Source organism: Tripterygium wilfordii, chromosome 16 (assembly GCF_013401445.1).
Source record: "Tripterygium wilfordii isolate XIE 37 chromosome 16, ASM1340144v1, whole genome shotgun sequence".
Lineage (NCBI taxonomy): Eukaryota > Viridiplantae > Streptophyta > Magnoliopsida > Celastrales > Celastraceae > Tripterygium > Tripterygium wilfordii.
In genome coordinates, this window is record NC_052247.1 from 1,029,023 (window position 1) to 1,052,058 (window position 23,036).

Sequence of the window (23,036 nt, forward strand, 5' to 3'; positions counted from 1 at the left end):
TCAGTTGTGGAGCAGCTTGGTGCTGCATTTTGGGGAATCTGAACTGCTGGTTCTTCCTTGTGTTGCAGCACATTTACATCACTTTTAGCAGATTATGATGGATTCCTTAATACCCAACTTCTGGCTTCGGAAAGATCTCGCATCAAATAAAGCCAAGGTAGCCTAACTAATGAGAATGCCGACCATGATTGATTGCTCTCCAATGGCAACATATTTGATAAAATACACTTTTTTTACGCTGTTGCAGATGCAAGTTGTTGTTGAATCTGGTGATGGCGTCTCCTTCAAAAGGATTTAGATTAACAAGAGTAGTGGTAATATTTTATTATTTGTATTTATATGTGATACTCGATCCTGTATCTATTAAATGTCTCCTTGTACAATAGTTCATCTCAAATGAGGTGATAGCACAATGTCTAATGATAGAAGGTTCAACCTAATTAGTACCTGGCTCGAGCGGCTGAGATCACAAGTCTTTATACTGTCAAGTTTGGTAATGCTGGGCGAGCTATCAAGTAGCGAGGGTTCAGTGCTCTAAATCACACATCGCGCGGTGGAAGAAGTGAAGTACAAAATATGATAGGCCAAAACTTACAAACTAGTATCAAACGTTTTTCATGTGCTCAAACTAGTATGAGCTGATAGTCTAGGAAGACAAAGCCGTACCGCCCAATATGGGCTAACCCAAAGGCAACAAAATATTACCAGTGCAGAGGGATGTAGTATTACGTTTTCTATTAGTTAATCTCCTTGGCTATTTGGGCAATGCCACCTTACAAGTGTTTATCTTTACATTTTAAGAGTACCTGTTTTAGTTGTGGCCTTGGTTTATAGCTCCCAATTTTGAAGGGAAAATCTGGAAGATTGTAGCATTTGGTGGTCCTCTGAAAGATCAAAGCTTTTCTGGTTTTGAATGTCAGCACGTTCCTCTTCTCAACTCTGCATTTTTTCATTGTTATCTTATCTGTCAATTGCTGACAAAAAACACCTGGAATTGAGTGACAAGTAACCACGTGAATGTACTTGTGCAAGCATTGTCATTTTGGTTTTATGACAACATAAGAGTGAAAAAAAAGTTGCTGCTACTTCTTGGAAAGCATATGGATTGTTCTGTAATTCTGTTATGTATATCCAATACAAAGTTAAATTATTATAGTGAGAGTTTCAACACAGCAAAAGAACAACCGCTTAGGTTAACACTTGCCACTGTCCACAGGTAAATTATTTATGTTTTTTTTTTTTTGGCAGGGAGCAACTAGAACAAAGAAAGAAGTCAAGAACATTGGGACTCATTGAATTCAACCCATTCCACCGATCTGTAAGACTGGACAAATTAAACAAAATGGTTAGTGAGTCCAATTTTGAGCAGAATTTTAAAAAAATTAATTACAATCCATTTCACCTCCTATCATGCATATGCTTTTGGAAGCTGAATTTTGCTGCATCTGTCTGTAGTAATTGCTTTCAATGATAACTCCAATTTGCATAGACCATAAAACGAATCTAAGATTGTTCGAGAAGGATATCTACAACTAGCCTTCTTCTAGAGGAACCCATTGAAGCTACTGTCGGACTTGAATTAGTAATTAGTAGTATACCTAAACTTAGAAATGGTCATCAATGAGGGGCATTCATTTTGTTCCAAAACCACTACAATAATGAGATTTTCATCCACATGGTGCAATAATGCTTGACTTTAGTATGTTATATTAAGTTATATTAAGCAAGATAATCTCTCCTCTTAATCTGTAAAAATGGTCCACAGCACATGGTGTAGCTAGTTGGGCATTCCCTGTGAAGTGTGTTGTTGCCTTGTTGGGCACACCCACCTATAATAACTGCTTCTCTTTGTAACATATCCTCAAATGTAATGGTTTAGCCCCTTCTGTCTCTTCTTTTACTATTTAGTCTATACATTGTACAGGAGGGAAAAAAAAAGTGAAATTTTTTTTAATAAGAAAATGTGTATTCCTAACGTAGTGAAAAAAAGTAAAAAACAACACTATTTTTTGGAACTCCATCTTTTGAGACAACGAAGGGAGAGATGACAACAATAAATGAGCTACTTCGGCACAGAATGCTCAGTTTCTCAGACACCCACGCTGTCTCATACTAGCAGAACGAGAAGTAAAGTTTCCTCTCACTCTATCTGTCTCTATTTCTCTCAGTCTAGTGCCTAAGTTGATGAATTTTTTTCAGTGATGAAGAAGCAACTAGCTGTGATTTTGCTGATTGGGTTGTTGGCATGGGCATATAAGGCCTTAACCCCTCCATCTCCCACAACTTGTGGCTCCCCAGGTGGCCCTCCCATTACCGGACCCAGAATAGAACTGAGGGATGGAAGATATCTGGCCTATAAGGAGCATGGTGTACCAAAAGACAAAGCTCAATACAAGATTGTTTTCATCCACTGCTATGACTGCAACAGACATCAGGCATCAATTGCAACACAAGTATCTCCTGTAATATGCATTATAAACTTGACTCAACTTTATTTTTCCTGTTCTGTTGAGTATTGGCTAAACTCATGGTCTGCTTGTATTTTTCAGGAGGTAATGAAGGAACTGGGGGTCTATGTTCTGTCCTTTGATAGACCAGGTTATGGAGAAAGCGATCCAGATCCAAAGCGAACGGTGAAAAGCTTGGCTTTGGATGTAGAGGAGCTTGCTGATCAGCTGGAACTTGGAACCAAGTTTTATGTTGTTGGGTTTTCTATGGGAGGCCAGGCCGTTTGGGGAGTCCTCAAGCATATCCCTCATAGGTAAATAATTAGGTAAATAATGGATAATTTACGTTCTTCATAATATGTGAATTATTAAATAATGGAAAGAACAATAAGTACAAATGATGAATTTTCAATGAAAAAATGTGCAACTGGTTCATGCTTTGTGTCTTGAGTATCAGGAATTCCTTACCCTGGTTGTCAATCGACCACAACCCTCCTCTCTTTTCACATTTGAGATTCCATTAGCAGGGTTTTCAGGTTTAGTGTTGTACCAAGTGAAGTTTTCTGGGTTATTTGCAATTAATATAAACTGAATATGTCTTAGAGTTGGAACTTTGTTTAGGTAGCTTGGCCTGATGGAAAATTAATTTTGTTTTTGTGTTTTAACAAGAAAAAACCATTTGCTTTTGTATTTATGTACTAGAATCAACGAATGATGTCTGCTCTACATAATCTCTCATACAACTTTTCTCAAGCTCAACTGTTTTGGACTGCTCATAGGTTAGCAGGAGCAGCGTTAATCGCTCCGGTTGTCAACTTCTGGTGGCATCTCTTTCCTGCTAGCTTATCTAAAGAAGTCTTCGACAAACAGCTACTGCAAGACAGATGGACCCTAAGTGTTAGTCACTATACGCCATGGCTCACGTACTGGTGGAACACTCAGAAAATGTTTCCTGCATCATCTGTTACAGTGAGAGAGCCCCGCGCTTTCTCTTCCGATGATAATGAAATCCTTTCTAGGATCTACATGGAGGATCAGCATCAGGTAATTCAGGTACTTCATATTTTCATTGAATTATATATGTGATTCATATTTAACATCAGTTCAAGTATAAAAAATGTTAGAAGGTCTCATATATATATGCATGAGATCTATGTTATATATATATAATGCAGACACAGACAAGACAACAAGGGGATTTTGAGACCATCCATCGCGATCTAATGGTTGGATTTGGTAAATGGGATTTCGATCCTACAGAAATCAAGAATCCATTTCCTAATAATGAAGGGTCAGTTCATCTCTGGCAAGGCAATGAGGATTTTATTGTGCCTACCGCACTACAACGCAGTATTGCAGAAAGGCTTCCATGGATACATTACCATGAGTTTGCTGGTGTTGGACACATGATTCCTTACAGCACTGGAAAGGCTGAAGTTATGCTAAGAGCACTGTTATCTTCCAATCCGAAACTCAATGAAGCAACATGTGCTGTAGAGACTGAAAATGCTTCATAGCAACCAAGTTACAGACAAATCTCCCTAGGAGTTCTAGTCTGAATTATGAAATCAGTACTTGTGGATCCAATGTGTTGAATAAGTGTCTCTCTGGACAACTTTTCCTTGTTTGTTCGTTGGTGTTCTGTAAATCAAATTAAGCTTGTTTTCCATGCAAAGGACACAGTTTTTAGCAACTGTTGGTATTTCCAAACGGAGTAAACTGTTCTTGTTAGCATGTTTCTTTCTCATAAATATTCTCACATGTCCAGACTCTCTGTACTGCTTTTGTGGCCTGCAGATTTGAGGAGTTTTGGTGTTTTTATCAGCACTGAGCCATTGTCTCTTGGCTGGCTGTTTAGTTCTAACCTTAAGAAGAATTCAATTGTCTACTTGCAGAGTGAGAAGCATTCTCTCATATTACCAAGGGGCACTCTGATGCCTTTCTTCTCTAGATGCCTCAAAGCACTCTCCTAAGGGCTACGACACGAGAAGCATAAAGTTGTGTGCCTTTGGCTAATGGTGAGTGGTGACAGTTCGAGAATAACAAAGTCATGTGTGCTTTGGCTAAAATTTGACAATAATATTGATTTGTAGTGTTTAGATTGAATTTTCTAACAAAATCAATGAAGGAATCTTAAAGATGTGTGCAATATCTGAGTCTCAAACAAGAATGACTACTCAACTGTGTTTGGTTCTATTGTCAATTGAGAGGACTTTTGTGATGAAGACTTTTGTGATGTAAGACTTGTGATGAACACACAATATTCTGTTTTTTTATCTATTAAAAAAAGCTCATAAGACTTATTTCAGTTATTTGATCTTACCAACACATTAATAGAAAATTAGTAGAAAAGATTTGGGGGAATTCCATTCATCTCCTTCAACAAGAGGGTCAAGATTCAAAAGGCATTAAAAACCATATTTACTTTTCTTGTGCTTTTACTAAACAATGTTAATATTGAAAAAGGTGCCACCTTTCGTCCTGTCTGTGCAGCCAAGCTTCCAGAATGGCGTCTGAACCGGTTTATAAAATACCCATTTTTGTCAAATTACATTTCAACAAAGAGAAATCAAGTCCTGAAGATTAAAAAAAATCCTGAAGGTATCAAGCTTCTTTGTCACTGCTGAGGGTTACGAGGTTTGCTTAGATTAGTTTCTGCAATCTCATGTTCCTTTGTTAGTTTGACTTGTTTTTAGTTGATTTTGGCTTTGTTATGTTTGTTAAACTGCTATTATATTGTGTGGTAGTAATGTAATGTATTGGAGTCGCAGACTGAACAAAAAGATAGATTTAGAAAGTTCAGTTTCAAGTTTGTCTTTGATCTGTCAAAATCTTCTTCTCCTTCACTTCAGCTTGTAATTACAGATTGTTTTTCAGCTGCTGGCCTTTGTTGTTGATCTGGACTTCCAAGTTGTAAGCTACTGGTGGGCAGAAGCAATGTTCTCAGGGAGATCTAGCTGGTAGAACTTGTCACCTTGAGGTTCTAACAGTCAGTGCAGCTTCTCCCTCCATCCCATCGTATAGAAAACAAGATCTGCAGGTTCTCGCTATCAGTAATTGTCAGTTCATTTGCATTGGGTTTCTACTTTCAAATTTCAATGGCACTGTTTTTCTTAAAAGTTCATATACTCTTTGCTGTTTCGATTGTTTGATTGCAACACTTTAGCACTTGATTCTGATGCTGCTGATAGAAGTTGTAAATGGGTTTCTTTGTCTTAAGATTTAGGGTTGGTTGATTCTGAATTTGCAGTTAGGTTAGTAAATTTATATCAAAATTTTATTTCTGATGTTTGAACCCTTCAGCCATTACTAAAAAGCAAGAACTTTTAGGTTCTGGATTTTTTTTCTGTCAGTTTCTTTAATTGTTGATTATCCTTCAATCTAGGATCGGAAGTCAATTTTAGCAGTGTATGATATTCAATCTGATCAATTTGCTAAATCATTGGTCAGTTTCGCTGATTCTTGTTAATGAATATATGCAATTTTCAGGGATGCTAAAGGAAGTGACTGCAATTTTTTTGATTGGGTTGTTGGCATGGGCATATCAGGCCTCCCATCCTCCTCCACCCTGTACTTGTGGCTCCCCTGGTTGCCCTCCCATTACAGCACCCAGAATAAAGCTCAGGGATGGAAGACATTTAGCCTATAAGGAGCATGGTGTATCGAAACAAATCGCAAAGTATAAGATAATATTCATTCACGGCCTTGATCTTTGTATGCATGATGAAGTGATTGTGTCAAGATCATCTACAGTACGTGATTCTTTACTTTCAACAGCTTTCTTCCCTTCTTTGAATTGTGAAATTTATCATGCTTTGTGTTTGGAGTAGTCTAGTTGCTATGTTCATGGTGGATGTTTCATTTGTCAGGAAGTAATTGAGGAATTAGGAGTCTATGTTGTATCTTTCGATAGACCAGGTTACGGGGAAAGTGATCCCGATCCAAAGAGAACTGCAATGAGTTTTGCATTGGATGTTGAAGAGTTGGCGGATCAATTGGGACTCGGATCCAAATTTTATGTGATTGGGTATTCAATGGGAGGTCAGCTTTTATGGGACTGCCTCAAGTATATTCCCCATAGGTAAGATAGTACTTTATTTTTCACTTAATTTTCTTCTGTTATATTGAAAGCGAATGTTTCTACTTTATTAGAGTAGATATGGAAGGGATTTATCTCTTGACATTTACAGGTTAGCCGGAGCAACACTAATGGCTCCGGCTGTAAACTACTGGTGGCCTGGCTTTCCTTCTAACTTATCTAAAGAAGCCTTCAATGGATTGCTGCCACAAGACCAATGGGCGCTTCGTGTTGCTCATTATACTCCATGCTTAACTTACTGGTGGAACACTCAGAGATGGTTTCCTCCGTTCGCGATTACAGCTAAAAATATAGGAGTGCTCTCTCGCCAAGATGTAGAAATCGTATCCACATTTCCCAAAGAAAACCTTCACCAGGTACCTCAAAATTTTCCGTTCTGCTGCTTACGAAGAAAGGAACCATGGACAATGTCTCTATGTTTATGTGTTAAAAACTCTATGTTCTTGTCCTCTTCTTTGAGCCATACCAGATTTCAGACATTAAAAGGTCTCTTCCATGAGAAATGTTTTGTTTAGATTCCTTGCCTTCCATAAAAGCTTTTAATTCCTGTCAGTCCAACAGTGTTCCAAAGGCAAATAGAGGTTTTAGAAGTTGTCTTCAACTTTCTTCACATTATCAAAGATGCTGCCTTTGATACGTTTATTCCTGATTTTACTTCTTATTTTGTCCAATCTTGAAGTAATTTATGTGTTAATCATGACAGATAGTCACTGCACATACTCGTTTTTCGATAACCAACACTTCGAAAATACTCTTATGCAGGCATATGTAAGGCAGCAAGGAGATTTCGAGTCCATACACAGGGACCTGAAGATTGGATGGGCGAAACCAGAATACGATCCCCTGGACCTCGAGAACCCTTTTCCCAATAATGAAGTCCCAGTGCACATATGGCAGGGTGACGAAGATTTTAGACTCGTCCCACCTCTACTGCAACGCTATGTTGCCAAAAGGCTTCCATGGATCCATTACCATGAGCTAAAAGGTGCTGGACACTTTTTCCCGTATCGCAGTGAACTGAGTGAAGCTATGCTGAAGACACTTTTACTTGGGGAAGATGCAGCTTCATTTTGAAGTTCTTAACTTAGACAACTCAGTTGATTGTTTTCATGCTGTATTGGATTTCGATTTCAATTTTCCTGAAGAAAAAAAAAATTGTGTTTTCAATTCATGTTCCTATGTTTTAGTTCAACTGTCTAGTTTTAACCTTCAAGTGCAATAAGGCTATTTAGACCAGTTTTTAGTAGGTTTGATTGATTGACATCATTTTGCTGTGCATGCTACTTAAAACATGTGATGGTGATTTCAGATTTGATCTCTTGCGCTATGGGATCCACATCTTGTTTAAAGACATTGTTACGACCGTAAATGAGAGGGTTTTTTTTTTTTTTTTTTTAACCGAGAATAACTCAACAAGCATGTTTTTAGAAAGCCATCAAAACTCAAATTCGCGTTGGACTAAAAACATGCAAACCCTCCTGATAGATTAATTGTACTTTTTGGAAAGTCCTTGAGGCCTAAATTGAGTAAGTTAAACATACGCAATCCTAATTGACAAGTTTGTAAACATAGTTTTGTGTTTGAATCTGAATTTATCCGATTCGAAATTAAATCAAATTTGAACATGTGATAAGTTATACATTCAAAATTCAGGTTTAAGGAATATGAGTCTAAACACATAAATCTTGATCCAATTTACTTGTGTGGATCCTATTTCGAAATTGGTTGTTGTCTCATATACTTGTTTAGATTTAAATTAATCCGGCTTGATGAATTATGTAAGAAATCCAATCCCATTAGGTCCGAAACATGTAAATAATCCAGAAAGGCAAATCAACGCCGCGTGCTGCCGTCGTTCGAAGCCACCTCCGATGGCTCTTCACTTACCCCAGACCTACTGTACTCCTCCTACCTCTTCATTATCTTCTTCTCCATCTTCATTTATTGATTGTAGAATTTTGCCCTTCAATTCTCTCTTTTTTACTTCTACTGCCCCTCCCGCTCTCCGTTTGCCTTTGAACACCCGCTGCCCTCTCAAGCCCGTCACAGCCGCGATATCGACTGTTGATAGTCCGGGGACCCAGGGTGCAGAGACGGAGTAAATCAGCCCCTTCTCGAAGTCAAAGATTTGACGGCGGTGATTGCAGAATCCAAGCAAGAGATTCTCAAGAGAGTTAACCTCGTCGTGTATGAGGGAGAGGTTCGTACTGTTCATATCTAATCTTGCTATACTGCTAGTATTAGGTTATTTAGAGATTCGATTAATGAATTGCACTCTGGACACTTGCAATCAACCTCAAAATATGTGATTGGACCTTCCCCTCAATATTGCGACACAAAATTGTTTTGTGTAAAGTGATTATTATTGCTAGAATCTTTGGTTTAAGGTGTGGGAGGACAGAATTTTTGTCTGCTAATTCTATTTCATTTGGTTTAAGTTGGATAGAGTAAGCATATACTGGCATGTAGGAATTTTCAATGAATTTCTTGTTCTTTAATATGTCTGCTTTTGAATAACGGGTTATTCATAATCTTTATAGGCATGAAGAACTTTGTAAAATTGTAATGCTCTATGAATTCTTGGAGATTTGGCTCTGATGTAACTTAGTTTCTTTATTATTAACAGGTTCATGCAATCATGGGAAAAAATGGTTCTGGGAAGAGTACATTTTCAAAGGTTTGTTTTCTATCGTCTCCTGAGGTCGTGATCGTGGTTGGTGCTGAAAATATCAATTGTGTTGTGCTCTGTATGTAATAGGTGGAGTGATTATATCATGATGTCTTTTCATGTTTCGTAATGCTTGTGGTTTTTGGTTAAACAATCGTGCTTCAATACATGGGGGCATTTGGAAATGGATTTTAAACACAGGCGTTTTTGTGATGAATTCTTCCGTTAATTCTGGTGGTGGAAGTTATTTTTGTCTTATATCATGAAGCATGTGGGCATTTGGCAATGCATTTTAAAATTTAAACATAGGCATATTGCGATGAATTCTTCCATTAGTTCTGATGGTGGAACTCTGATGATATTTTTGTCTTCATAAATATTTTCCATTTACTGCAGGAGTTTTGTGCACGAGAGTTGTTTATTGCTCCTATCATTGTCCAACTCCCCCAATTCCTTCCACGTGAAACTGCTGCAGTATATTTATTCATTTGTTTTTAAATTTTTTAGATGCAGGTCGGTAAACTTAGAAGGAAAATGTGCGTAAATTAGACTATTTTTGTCAGGTTCTTGTTGGTCATCCAGATTATGAAGTGACAGGAGGCAGTGTGTTGTTTAAAGGCGAGAACTTACTTGACTTAGATCCAGAGGAAAGGCCTCTTTCAGGACTTTTTATGAGCTTTCAGTCTCCTGTTGAGATCCCAGGTGTGAGCAATATTGACTTTCTGAATATGGCATACAATGCTCAGAAGAGAAAACTTGGTCTTCCAGAGCTTGGACCAATAGAGGTATGTAATCATAGAAGTGTCTTATTGTTTTCATATGCTGATGTATTTTTGCTCAAACCATTCTTTGGTTCCCAATCGCTGATTTGAATCATTGATTTGATTTTCCCTTGCAGTTCTTTGGTTACTTGCAACCCAAACTAGAACTTGTGAACATGAAAGGTGACTTCCTTAATAGAAATGTCAACGAAGGATTTAGTGGTGGTGAAAAGAAGCGTAATGAGATACTCCAACTAGCAGTAAGAGCTTTTTGGCCCTCCATTGTTTGTTCAATTTTCGATTACTTTTGTGCTATATGTTGGCAAGAGAAGGGAAATATCCTTGTCTTCATTTTATCATGTCATCTATAGGGGATGTGAGTGTTTTCAGTGACTGTGTTTCTGGACTTTGGTTGCCTGGGATATGCTAGTAATGAGCAACTAACCTTTAGCATAGAATGATGATGGTGATAGTGGTGTTGATGGTAGTGATGACGAATGAGTTATGATTTAGACTTTGCTTAAGAATATTTCTTGTGATTACACTCTGATTTGTTTCAGGTTTTGGGTGCTGACTTGACTATATTAGATGAAATTGACTCGGGGTTGGATGTTGATGCGCTTAAAGATGTGGCAAATGCGGTGAACAAGCTTCTGACTCCCAAGAATTCTCTATCGATGATCACACATTATCTACGCCTTTTAGAATTCATTAAGCCCACATGGGTCCATATTATGGTAAGTAATTTGGAGGTTCTTACTTTCCTTAAAAGTGTTTTTATCATGCCAATACATATGTATTCCTTAGTATAATAGTTATATAAAAATACAGCTCTAAAAACCGTGCATATATACACACCTTCATACAGGTAGACTTACAGTCATGTGTAGCTTAATGCAAATACATAGATGGAATACATGTTATGTAAGATAAATGGATTCATTTTCCCCTACATATCTAAGGGTGCTCAAGAGATACAAATAATTGAATTGTCTTTTAGGAGGACGGAAGTATTAAAAAGGCAGGTGATATCTCCTTAGCTAAAGCTCTCGAGAAGGAAGGGTATAGAGCAATCGCTGATTACTAATGCGGACCAATGGTAAATGGTAATAGGTTGTTTCTTTCGCTTGTTTCTTTTCCTTTTGCGTAACTCTCATTTTTGTTTTCAATATGGTTAGAACTTGATCCTTTTCTAAAGCCTTTGCAAGGCTTTTCATTACTGGTGTTGCTTTGGTCTGCAAAACATTAAATGCGGAGGATTAAAATCTTGTTCTGGTGGAAAATTTATGCACCCTGGTAACTTTTCTCATATATTAAGCTTGGCGGGTAATGCATTTAGATAAGTCCTGGCTTCCACTGTTTTGACTTTGTGTCTTTATTCTAAAGTTTGTAGTGGGGAGTAAGAGAAATTGCAGCTTGATTGTTGAATGATAAGAGTATGATTCAGTGACCGATAAAAAAGTTTTTGACAGACAAGAAACATGGGAGTAGGTCCACCACGCAGCGTGAGGCCGGCCGTCTTTGGATCCTGCAAAAATCAGCTGCGGGAGAGCCGAAACCCCGCACCACCGGCAGTCCGAATGGGGAGGAGACGACGTCATCCTGATCAATGGGATACATACTGGGGACACTACGGCTCATCCTCTGACTCAGCGACACGGGATCACCTGAGAGGGTTGAAAATTCCATTGAAGCAAGGGGAAGCCATCTCCGGATCGACATCTAAGGTCTTAGAAAAGGCCAGACTAACGGCTAGCAATAGCGTGGACCAAAAGCGAGGCCCAAGAGGAGATAATGGCCCAGCATCCGAATGAGACCCACAGAAAATTGCTTGGAGCCGGGTGACCAAGGGAGAGCAGAATGCCAGAAGCAACCTACTGGAGAGGAGAGCCGGCCCGAGGGAGAATGGCCCAAATTTTTGGCCCAATTGGCTTCAACCAACCAAGTAGGAGCCAAAAAGGGTCCAAGGAAACGCAGCCTGCAGGTAATAGGAGCCGGGACCCACTAGCAGCTAAAGGCCCAAAGAAGAAGAACCTGGAAAAAAGAAAGAAATAGGGATTTGGAGCTCGGCCCAAAAGGAGATAGTGGCCAAAGATCAAAGTGAGGCCCAAGGAAGGCTTGGAGCCAGGCAGCCAGCTCAGAGCAAAGCAATCCACATGAGAGCAGAGCGCCCACGTGGGGGAGGGGCCCAGATTTTCGGCCCAAGTTTTCAACCGACCAAAGGAGCCGAAAAGGGCCCAAGGAACCACTACACGCAGCAGGGATCCACTAGGCACTAGTAGCTAATAGGCCCAGAAGTGGAGAACCTGCAAAGGAAAGAAGAAGAAAGGGGTTAGGACTTTGGAGTAGGGCCCAAAGCCGCAACCAAACCCATGTTAGTCGATTTATTTTATTTTTCTCTATTTTTTTTACTCATTTTGCCTTTTCTTTTATTTTTTCTATTTTCCTTTTCCTCACTTTTTTTTTCCCTCTCTTTTCCAAAACTAGCCGACTAGGAGGTCACTGGATGAGAGGCTGGAGATACATGGGATGGAAGATGAAGCTTAGCGACTGAAAGGATAAAAGCATCCTCGAAGGAGCTGCCCAACCCTGCCAATACCTCAAGGGGCCGAAACGCTTCAGGAGAAGACAGTTCCTCCTTGGAACTCTGCCACTTGTGTCACGCCGGATTAGAGCCTGCTTCCACTGTACAAGGCCCATACTACAACGAAGGAGATTAAAGGCCCAAGGCTTGGAGCAGCACCATAGAGGGCCCAGCCCAATGGGGCCCCCAAGGAGAGAACTGTCCAGACATTCCTTCGTAGGACTTCTCTTGGGCCGGACTTCCTTCTTGCGCAGACCCCCTCCTGGGCCCTCCTTTGAATTAGTTTGGGCCAGGCCCTGCGTCTGGAGTCTAGACCTAAACCGTAAAGTAAATCATAAACCTTTTTGATAATTAGAACCTACTCAACTGCCCATCTAATAATTGATTGGTAAATCTCAAACTATATGGAAGACCCTGCAACCTCCATGGACCAGTTGAGACCTAATGTGAAAGATGCAACTTCCATGGATTAGTTGAAATTTGGGTCAAGGCCCAACGTGACAGAATAATGCAAAGTGATATTTGCACAACGCTGTTTTGAACAAGCATTCATCTTGTAAATTGTGATAATAAAAATACTAGTAAGACTTGAGCTTACGACATCTCGTTTGCACTAAAAGTTACTGCTATTAAACTTACCATTTCAATCAATGACTTCTTGTTAAGAAAACCCTAAACCTTGAATCCTCAAATCCTAAATCATAACTGCTACACTTGTGTTAAGAAAATGTATGATGTGTTTTCATTTGACTTTACAAGTTTTGTTGTAATTAACCGTCATCAGTACTTAGATAGCACTCTTAAGGTATCTTCTTGACAAATGCAGTGCAATAGTAGTCCAACTAAGAATCGCCAATCAAGCAAATAAACATACAACTCATTCAAGATATTTAACCATGTCGCTCCATTTCACATGTTTTTGTCTTAGGGTAAACGTCCAAGAGTTGGCCAATGTTCAAAAGTTATTCCGAAGGGCGGTTAAGGACATAGAACTTGCCTTGAATCTGTCGAGAGAACAAGGACATAGAACCCAGAACCTAGGAACATACAGGTTTAACAGGTGAATTTCCGCTCATAGATGGTACAAGAACCGTTACGTTGGGCTTACAACTTTGAAGCAGTTCCTCGGAGTATTAGTAACTATCTATATCTGTTTCTGGTCGTCGAAGATAGTAACGTAGACAGTTAACCAGTACCTGCAGATTGGGAATGGGTACTGACAAATGTTAAGAGAAAAATACGGAAGCATAGGTACTGAGATCGAAAAGGAAACTGAGTTAAATCTTAATTAAATTGATCATTAACCACGAAACATGCAAGTCAAATACTAACTAAGTCAGGTTATTCAGTTAGCCTCAACGGGAAAGCAAGTGAGGAGAGTAGGAGAACTGAACTCGTGAAGCCAAAAGTTACTCTCAAGAACTGCCAACTACCATGTTGATACATATGGAATTACCTGCGACAATGAACTGCTCAATGCCGCCCCTCTGTAGCTGACATGAAACTTGTCTTTGGCAACCAAACCCTGTAAGAGAACAAAAGAGAAGTTAAAGGCAAGAGTATTATGCTCATGCATGTGTACTGTCCAGGGAGAAAAAATGAGATACTTCTGTCTCAATTTCTGCAGATTCCACATCAATATTGACATCAGCAATGATTTTAATGATTTCTACAAGCAGTCCAGGCCGATCCGCTGTCTTGATACAAAGCAAGCTGGTAATAGCATAAAAACCTCAAATAAAAGATATATAAAGTCAATATTTCAAGCATACAAAAACCAAATTAGACCATGATGTTCTCTGCTAAAGGTATTGCAATCAGAATTTAGTAACGCTGCCAACCTTCTTTTAGGTCCATCTTCCTTGACATGTACATGAGTTGCAATGTCAACATCAAGCTGCCATCAACAACATTAGAATGTTGAGTTCAAGTGTATGATGTCAAATAGCATATGCAACACATGTTTAGCAGGAACAACTCTAATAACTTTTGCGATTTAACTTAAATAGTAGATTCTTTTAAGGGCAGCCAATGGCCTATTGGCAAAGTCACTTGGGCTGCAACCAAGAGGTAATGGGTTCAGTAGCTGAAAATATCCTCCGCTATGTGAGGGTAAGGCTGCACACATCTTGCCCTTCCCTAAACTTTCCTCCACTGCAGGAGACTTGAGCAGGATAGTTGTTTATCTTAACTCAAACAGAAGTAGAAGTGCCAGATTGGTGACTGCAAAGTCTGCATAAGAGTGAACCCCATACATTCTCATAACCTTAAAGATTAAAATCATTACGTTCTCATAATTTGTCTCACGTAATAGACTCTGTTTTTCCTCCTTTTTTGCCCCTAGTTAATCATTAATGTATCCAATCCAAAGCTATTTCTAAGTGAGAACCTATTAAATCTTCGTACTAACCACACCAGATGGTTAATCGGGTTGATGGAATAAAGAGTTACCTTGCCGATAAAATTACAGAATGGCTAGTGGCTACATACATCCAATTTCAGTAATTTATACAATTATACATATCAAGGCATCAGCATGTTCCTAGAAAATAAGTACAATACTTTATGATTCACCACATTTCAGGATTGATCTACCTCAAACATTGCACCATTAGTGACAGGCAAGCTAACTGCTTAAATTAGGGGCAGCATCCAAATCTCTTGAAAAGTAATATACAACGAGTAGGAAGGTCAGACTACAATAAAGTGAAGCAATATACAGAAGAGTATAATTAGCTGACTATGCACCTTTTTCTCTGGAGCTTTTATTCCAAAAGCCTCACCCATAGCAAGTTGCTCACTAGATTCCTGCAAAAAAAAATCAAAATGAGAAAAGAGATAAAATAGAATATATAAAGAAAAGCAACGCATCGCCAGTACAAAAATTAAATTACACAACTACTTCGATATACACCCTGCCATAAAATACCAACAAATTAATTTCATAATGCAACTTAGGTCTCATTCAATTCAGTGTACATACAGGATGATACTTCAAGAGATTGTTGATAATGGTAAGACGAATTCTTTCCAACATATCCGGATCTTCAACTTTGCGTCCTGTATCTCTGGAAAAACCAAAAGTAATATTTAGATATGAGAAACTGGCATTGAGCATGATCACCTCAACAACAAAGGGTATTACAAACTTTCATTTCCACTTTGAAACACAACAAATGTGCATCAGTGCATGCATACATATATAAGCATCTTCAATGATACTAAATAATGAAGAGACAAGGAACTTGATCCAAATTTTTTTGTTTCTCATAACTAATGGAAGCAAAACATTCACAACTTATAGATAATGAGTAACAAAAACCAAATTTCAATTCACAAGTTATAACAAGTGGTATAAGATTTGTTCTGTGCCACTAAAGGGTATAATCAGCAAGAAGTGTTGAAACATAATTATGTCTGGATAATTACTCACAATCGCATAATGAAAAATTTTGTTTGTTTGACTGATCCTTCAGTGACGACAGTTCCCTTTGACACATCCAATCCCAAACCTTTCAAGGACTTTATCTGCCCAAGCAGTAACCATGACAATTTAGGTATGATAGTTATAGCATAATACGATCACAGAAAATTAGCTCAGGTCCAAAAGCAGTTACAACAAAGATGGTTTTGGACAGGAAACAAGGCCCACCATACGTAGTACTAACCAAGAGCAGCACAAATCTTCAAACAAATTCGCTCAACTTATGGGACTTCAAGTGAAAGATATTAACATGCCAACAAGTCAGACTTCAATACATGGAGTTATGGAAATCACCACAGTTGAAAAATGTTTGCCTAATATGTGATCTATTAAGACTGCCATTCATACAGAAAGGATGACACAGTCGCCTACAACTTTTAACTACTACTAGTAGAGAACATTGATGGAAATGTTTCCCCATAAAAGAATGCAAGAAAACTACAATATCACGATACCTTCTCTGCCCGATTATCCAAAAAATGAGAATCCAGATCCGACATATTATTTGCTTGGCCAGGTGTTTTTGAGCAAGTATAACCTTAAAAAAATCTCTCACTTTTGGTGTTTATTTTCTGAGTGCAAAATCAAAATTTTATTCCAGGGGGAGTGCCACTCGAAGAAAGAGCACAATGAAGAACAAGAAAAACAACTGAGAAGAGAAAACAACGGAAAGGACACACTCTTGGTGTTTATGTATGTGGGTAGTATGGCTAAGAGAATAGACAAGTTGGCAAAGTCACTTAACCGTATCTATAAGAGCTCCAAGACGATCTCCAAAGCTGAGCTGTACAATTGTTGCATCAGAATCTGAATCTTGATCTATTAGAACTATTGGCATTGGAACATAATCATCATCTAGTTCAGACTTCTGCAATCAAAATGATCAGGTCAATGATACGGGAAAATATATAATTCATAAAACCAATTGCTGTGCATTTCAAATGAACCATTCATCTCAACTTTCAGCGTCCCAATTTCATTCTTGATAAAATATCATAAACATAAAATAACAAACTCTTCAAGTTACAAATTAGCTAGCACAATCTGAGCGGATGGGCATAATCACATAAGTTAGATACAATTTAGTTAGGATAGAGATTGTGAAAATTTTCAAAAACAGTACTCATTTACTGTTAAACAAAAACTACTGATGTATAGCATAAAAAATATGAAACTGAAGATATATTAGTCTGATAACAACAATACTAGAAATATCAGAGAACAAGCAATAGAAACACCAGAGAAACAAGCAGGAAGCTATTGCTGTATTTGATTGAAAGGAAATAATGAGGAAATACAAGATAAACCTAGCCTTCAAGGGACTAGGACCTCCACTAGACAAAATGTCTCCCAAATTCCAGAATGCAGATACACCTCCCACTACCAGACTTAAACCCCAGGTACTGAATACAAAAACTGACCCACTAATAATAAGATGCCACGTGTCTACATCAAGGCCATCCACTTGTTGCTTTCTGATGCTCTTTATTTTTCCTCTTCCACCTGTTACTCTGTTAGTAATGAGTCTATCATAGTCTCATAGTTAAAATAGCCATTAGAACCCCTCTTTAGCAATCCAATTATGTAGGCCTTGATTATTGGTTCGATCTCATCTCTGCCATTCAAAATAGGCATATCTATTGTGAAGCTTTTTTTTCCTCAGCTATCTATCGTAAAGCTAATTCTTGGGCCGATGATTTAGAGTGTCTTAGAGCTGGTGGTGGCACTACTGAAAATTTCCTTATTCTTCTTCCAAAGCGCTATCTGGATATAATCTCTGTTGATAAATTGGGTTTGCAAGTATATAGGCACTTCAAACAGGTAGAAATATTTGGTGTTAGCGGCTCCCTGACTTTTAGTGGCTTTTTTCATAGACAAATTTCTGGTTTTCAGCTTGAGAACCAGAAGCTAATCAGGAAATAATCTTTTGTCCTAAATCTGGAAATGATTGCACAAACAAGAGATCTAATACACATGTGATGTAATACATTAACATTATTCAGAATAAATTGTTCGTAATTTAAGATGAAAGTAATTGAGAAATATTAGGAGAGACCAGAACATGTTCACTTACCAACGAAGTTGAATCTAAAGTACTTGCACCATCACTGGAAGCACACCAAATGCTCCTGAATAACCATAACATAAGAATGCCAATGAGGAACCCTTGCGTAAAGAAAATTCATGTGCAAGAAACTACAAATATCCAAATTTCTAGGAAGTTGTTCATATTTCATACCAGGCTACAAACATCAGCAGAGTGAGAACCCAAGAAATATGAGTGAACTTTTATAGGTCAAATAAGATCTTATAAGATCATATTCACCAATCATGAACCAAGAACGACATTACATAACTAAATTCTTCTCCCGCCTTATTCAGCCACACATATTCCAAACTACATTGTTTTATTTTTCTAATATTTTTAGGCAACTCTTTAGTAGTACAAAAGAGAACATAAACAATATCAAATATGCTAAACCAACAAAAAAAGTAATTAGTTACTACAGTAATACTATATGTACTATGGTTGACTTGTTGTTCATTAGCTTTTTTGCTTCTTGAAATCGACCAGAATAAAAACAAACAAAAGATAAAGTAACACGAATTCTGCTTACAAGCTTATCCACTTCATCGTGGATCTCACAATGAGTAAAACAAACAGCCATTCAATCAGACTATAATAAAGGAAGTCAGAGGAAGAACGGCGACAAATGAGAATTGAAGAAGTCCAGTTCAAAAATGTGAACGGAAAATGAAGGTAGAGAGCTAAACAATAAAACGAATAAACCAGAGGCATTCGCAATTTTCCTTTTCCTTTAATACAATCGGATCATTGAAGAATTAAGAAATCAACCTCACCACAACGTATCATAAACTTCTCAGCTTCATTGCTGAGAAACGAGACAAAACACAAATTAAAAACCGAGAAAAAATCAAGATTAATACTCAAGATAGAGAAAAAAAGAAGAAGAAGAAAAGCAGATTAAGATACCATTGCGCTTTTAAAAAGATAAAGAAAATCCAGAAAAGATCACAGCAGAGAAACATAAATTTGACCGAGCCACGAACAAAAGATGGCAGAGGCCTCCGAGGCAGGCATTTCATCTACTTACAATATTACATTTTCTGATCATCCAAACAAGCTAAAAATAGAATCGGTGAATTTCTCCTTACATGTTTCTTGACAGATTGATTGCGATTCCACGGCCCGGAAAGTTGCAGCGGATCCATGAGGAATTGGAGAGCACACGAGGAGTAATCTGAGCAGTCCAATCAAAGGTAGAAAGCGAAGATCGATGGACTGGATTGAGCGAATAAGAAGAGAAGAGAGTGTTTGTGTACGCCATGGAAATGATGGGAGACTTTCTTTGATTGGCGCTGTTTAGGAGGGAATGAGCGAGCAGAGGGAGTGTTGCCTTTTGGGCTTTTGCGGAGATTTTGGTGGGATTAGATATAATATTCTTTCTGAGTGGGCCCATTAGTGGTGACGCGTTGCGTCACTCTGGACCCACATAGGTCGTTGGAGTACGCGTCGGATTGCATGAATAAAAGGGTCAGAGGGTATTTATTTGTTTCCAAGACGAGTTTGTTTAATTAATAATTGATTGAGTTAGTTATATATGTATTTAAGGTTCCATTTTAAACATAATTCTTTGTAGTTCTTACTATGAACAAATCTTAGCCTGATGATTTGTTTTACTGTGGAAACCATTCTATACGACAATTAACACTAGGTGACATTCATGAATTCTTACAGAAAAATACAAATATGCATATGAAATTGTCCCACATTGGAAAGGGATGAGAATTCTAAACACTTTATAAGGAGTTGAATCTACTATATACTTGAGTACATGTTGGAGGGGAAGAATGAAAGAAATGTCAAATATATCATAGACTTGGCACTTGACTGGATGCATGTGCATAAAATTAATGTCATTTTTTATTATTTTTATATAATTTTTTTGAGACATAAAAAAATTGTATGTTGAATAAAATTACTGCAGATTAGCGGTTCTTATTCAAACAAATAACCAAGAAATTATTTGTTATGAGACATTAAAAAATGTATGTTGATTAAAATTACTGCAGTTTAGCGGTTCTTATTCAAACAAATAACTAATAAATTATTTTTTATGAGACATAAAAAACATATCTGTTGAATAAAATTATTGTAGTTTAGCAATTCTTATTCAGACAAATGACTGCCAGTTATTTGGAATGAAGAGACATGTTTTCAGTTTTATAACTGTTGGATCTTCATGATTGTTTATAGATACCGATATTAAGAAACAATTCAATTATCCTTTCTTTCAAACTCAGTTTTCTCCGTAACATATCAATAAGAAGTTCCTTTTGAAGACTTTCAATTTTGCTGGCTATAAGTTTTCAACGCTTTTTGTATCATGAGGGTGATTTGCCATTAACCCAGCACCAAACTATTGTAGTGGGGACAAATATCACCTAAAAGAGAGTGATATTTCACGCCTCAAAGCCATCTATTTCTATTAATTTCTCAACACAGAGTTCTCCTCTACATCTTGAAATTCTTTTTAGTATATATATATATATATATATATATATATATATATTTTTTTTTTCACACATCACAAAAATAAAACCTTAATAAATAAATTAGTCTACATTTTGAGTCAAAATCGCTGGTTGGTCTGACCGTCATCAAACTTTCTTTTTCCAATGTCCAAGTTCGAATCTAAGGCAACCATCGTTAATACTTACATTATGTTTGGTTAATCGTGGGAATGAGAATGGGAACGGGAATGTGAATGGTAATAGGAATGACAATTCTTCTGATTCTAATGTTTGATTGGTAAAGGAATTGTGACAGGAATAGGAATGAAAATAATTGATAAAAGACTATATTATCTCATATGATTTATTATGTTTTAATGATAATTTTGAGAATAATGCCTGAATGAGAATAATCATAAAGAATTTAATTTTTGTTTTGAATAAAAAATATTTTTGGATTCATTATTTTAAACATTACACATTTATAATTTTTGTAAAATTTATTTGGTGCACTAGAAATATATACAGGCCATCCCCCAAATACACAAGTATTGGGTACGCCGACACTCTTTGTTACTTAGCTGCATATTTGGTTGTTGGATATTTGTATTAGTAATTAATATGTATAGATGTATTGAATCCTCAAAGTCAATACGTTGAACTGATTATGTGTAGCATATCCTCAAAGTCAATATGTTAAATCCAATATTCTTTCTACCCAAGGGTCATTCTTGTCTTTTTACATAGAATGTGTATTCCGAAATCCAACCCCGGAATCCACAATTCATGATATCAAAGGAATTCATCATTCCGTTCCAGTTTTTATATTGATACCAAACGCCGAAACCGCATAGGAATAGGAATTCACCATTCCCATTCTGGTCGGAATTAGCCAACCAAACATAGCATTACTTAATGGCCCTAATTAATATACGTCTCCGGATCTTTATTCTGAACGCATTGAGAATTCAAGTAGTAGTTTGTTTAAGCTGCCTGTTGTCTAGTGTTTGGCTTATAAAAGGACAAGAAGATAAGAAGAAAGGACGAAAAAGCTGCAGCCTGCAGGGCATCAACGGTCATAATGATGTGACCAGTAAAAGAAAAGATTAAACATTTTACTTTTACACCATTCAAACAATTGACAAAAAATAGGGCTCTTATTGGTATGGTAAATTATTCATTGGTATATCGTTACCGATATATTGGTTATCGAAAATCGTAAAAAATTGGTATACCGTTACCAATACTTCGGTATGATAAATTTACCGCCACAATTGGTAATGGTAACGGTAAATAAAGTTCAAAATCGGTAAATTTCCCGATTATCGATATATATTAAATATATATTAATATTATTAGTTTATTTAATTATGACCATTAGATTATTCATCTCCTATAATCTAAACCATTGATTAATTAATTTTAGGGTTATAACTTATTAACTTATAACTTAATCTCATTCTTATTAACTTAATCTTCAGATTTAGGGTTTAAATATATATAAATATTATTTTTTAATTTTAGTTTCATTTAATTATGACCATTAGATTGATCAACTCTAATCTGGACCGTTCATGATTTTTAGGGTTTCATATTCAGTTATTCTCAACTCTCTCAACTCTCATCTGCGCAGCTCACCTCCACGGCTCCCCTCTGGTCTCTCGACTCTGCCTAGCTACACCAGATCGTTGTTGTTGCGGCGCTTGTCGTCTCAGAATCTCCGTTAATAGTAGCTCACAAGAAGGTTAGTCTTTCCGGCCTCAAATCTAGATCAGAACGTGTTTCTGAATTTTGACTTGTATCTGGATTATGTGTTGAAAGTTGAGATCTATGTTATAGGCATTGCGTGTCGATTGATAGGATTTGGTGAAGATTTCATGGGGATTGGGTATTCAGATTAGGTTTCGATTGTTTCTATGTTTTCTCAGAGATCGATTCAGCAACGCAAGGATATTTCTTCTATATGGCTGGACCTTCTCTCATCATATTTGGGCTTATTAGTTTGGGCTTCTACTGGATCTTGTTTCTCATATTAGTTTTGCTTAGGCCCAGAAGCCCACAAGTCATATTAAAATATATTGTTTTATTAAAACTTATTGTATATTATTTATGATTGGTAAATTTACCAATTACCAGCTTACCATTACCGATTCATCGGTATACCGATTCTTTCGGTAACGGTAACGATTACGGTAACATTTTTTGAGTTACCGAAGGTATCGGTATGGTAACGGTATTAAGGATTTGGTAACGATAACCGTACCAATAACAGCCCTAACAAAAACGATTCGTTTCAATAAGACCAAATGCATTGACAGGATGAAGCTCACTTTGACCTCTGCCAAAGGACTAACCAATACCATGGTAACCGCACTAAGGTTAAGAAGAGAAGCTTATCAAGTGGTGATAATCTAGAAGCTCATCCTATGCGTTGACATCAATGCTGCCTTTTGATGT

General features: G+C 37.4%; 3 protein-coding genes across 10 annotated transcripts; 2 read left to right on the plus strand and 1 right to left on the minus strand.

Moving 5' to 3' along the window:
• Positions 1–12: 12 nt before the first annotated feature.
• Positions 13–7,880, plus strand: LOC119981023. 7 transcript variants are annotated; one of them, XM_038823973.1, is made up of 9 exons: positions 1,981–2,127; positions 2,200–2,462; positions 2,550–2,761; positions 3,227–3,491; positions 3,623–3,835; positions 6,038–6,199; positions 6,317–6,528; positions 6,638–6,902; positions 7,309–7,880. In XM_038823973.1, the coding sequence occupies exons 1-9, from the start codon at positions 2,058–2,060 to the stop codon at positions 7,618–7,620; spliced, it is 1,974 nt and encodes a 657-aa protein (XP_038679901.1). In that variant the 5' UTR covers positions 1,981–2,057; the 3' UTR covers positions 7,621–7,880. The 7 variants fall into 7 exon arrangements, with proteins under 7 accessions (XP_038679895.1, XP_038679901.1, XP_038679900.1 ...); XM_038823967.1 differs by lacking the exons at positions 6,038–6,199; positions 6,317–6,528; positions 6,638–6,902; positions 7,309–7,880 and adding exons at positions 13–157; positions 248–314; positions 1,249–1,345 and having other exon boundaries at positions 3,623–4,162; XM_038823972.1 differs by lacking the exons at positions 1,981–2,127; positions 2,200–2,462; positions 2,550–2,761; positions 3,227–3,491; positions 3,623–3,835 and adding exons at positions 4,909–5,048; positions 5,313–5,487 and having other exon boundaries at positions 5,937–6,199; positions 7,309–7,859.
• Positions 7,881–8,333: 453 nt separating this feature from the next.
• LOC119981040 (ABC transporter I family member 6, chloroplastic-like) lies at positions 8,334–11,319 on the plus strand. Its single transcript, XM_038823995.1, is given in 7 exon segments — positions 8,334–8,645; positions 8,648–8,746; positions 9,173–9,223; positions 9,778–9,999; positions 10,113–10,235; positions 10,536–10,712; positions 10,976–11,319. Coding segments are annotated over 7 exon segments (987 nt in total). The 5' UTR covers positions 8,334–8,417; the 3' UTR covers positions 11,063–11,319.
• Positions 11,320–13,408: 2,089 nt separating this feature from the next.
• Positions 13,409–19,460, minus strand: LOC119981041 (ACT domain-containing protein ACR12-like). Of its 2 annotated transcripts, none has more exons than XM_038823996.1 (10): positions 19,221–19,460; positions 18,118–18,172; positions 16,789–16,911; positions 15,993–16,087; positions 15,543–15,627; positions 15,308–15,367; positions 14,401–14,456; positions 14,167–14,272; positions 14,016–14,084; positions 13,409–13,755 (listed from the first exon to the last, which is right to left on the minus strand). In XM_038823996.1, exons 1-10 carry the CDS (start codon positions 19,391–19,393, stop codon positions 13,693–13,695), a joined length of 885 nt encoding a protein of 294 aa, XP_038679924.1. In that variant the 5' UTR covers positions 19,394–19,460; the 3' UTR covers positions 13,409–13,692. The 2 variants fall into 2 exon arrangements, with proteins under 2 accessions (XP_038679924.1, XP_038679925.1); XM_038823997.1 differs by lacking the exon at positions 19,221–19,460 and adding an exon at positions 18,283–18,404.
• Between the last annotated feature and the right edge of the window lie 3,576 nt (positions 19,461–23,036).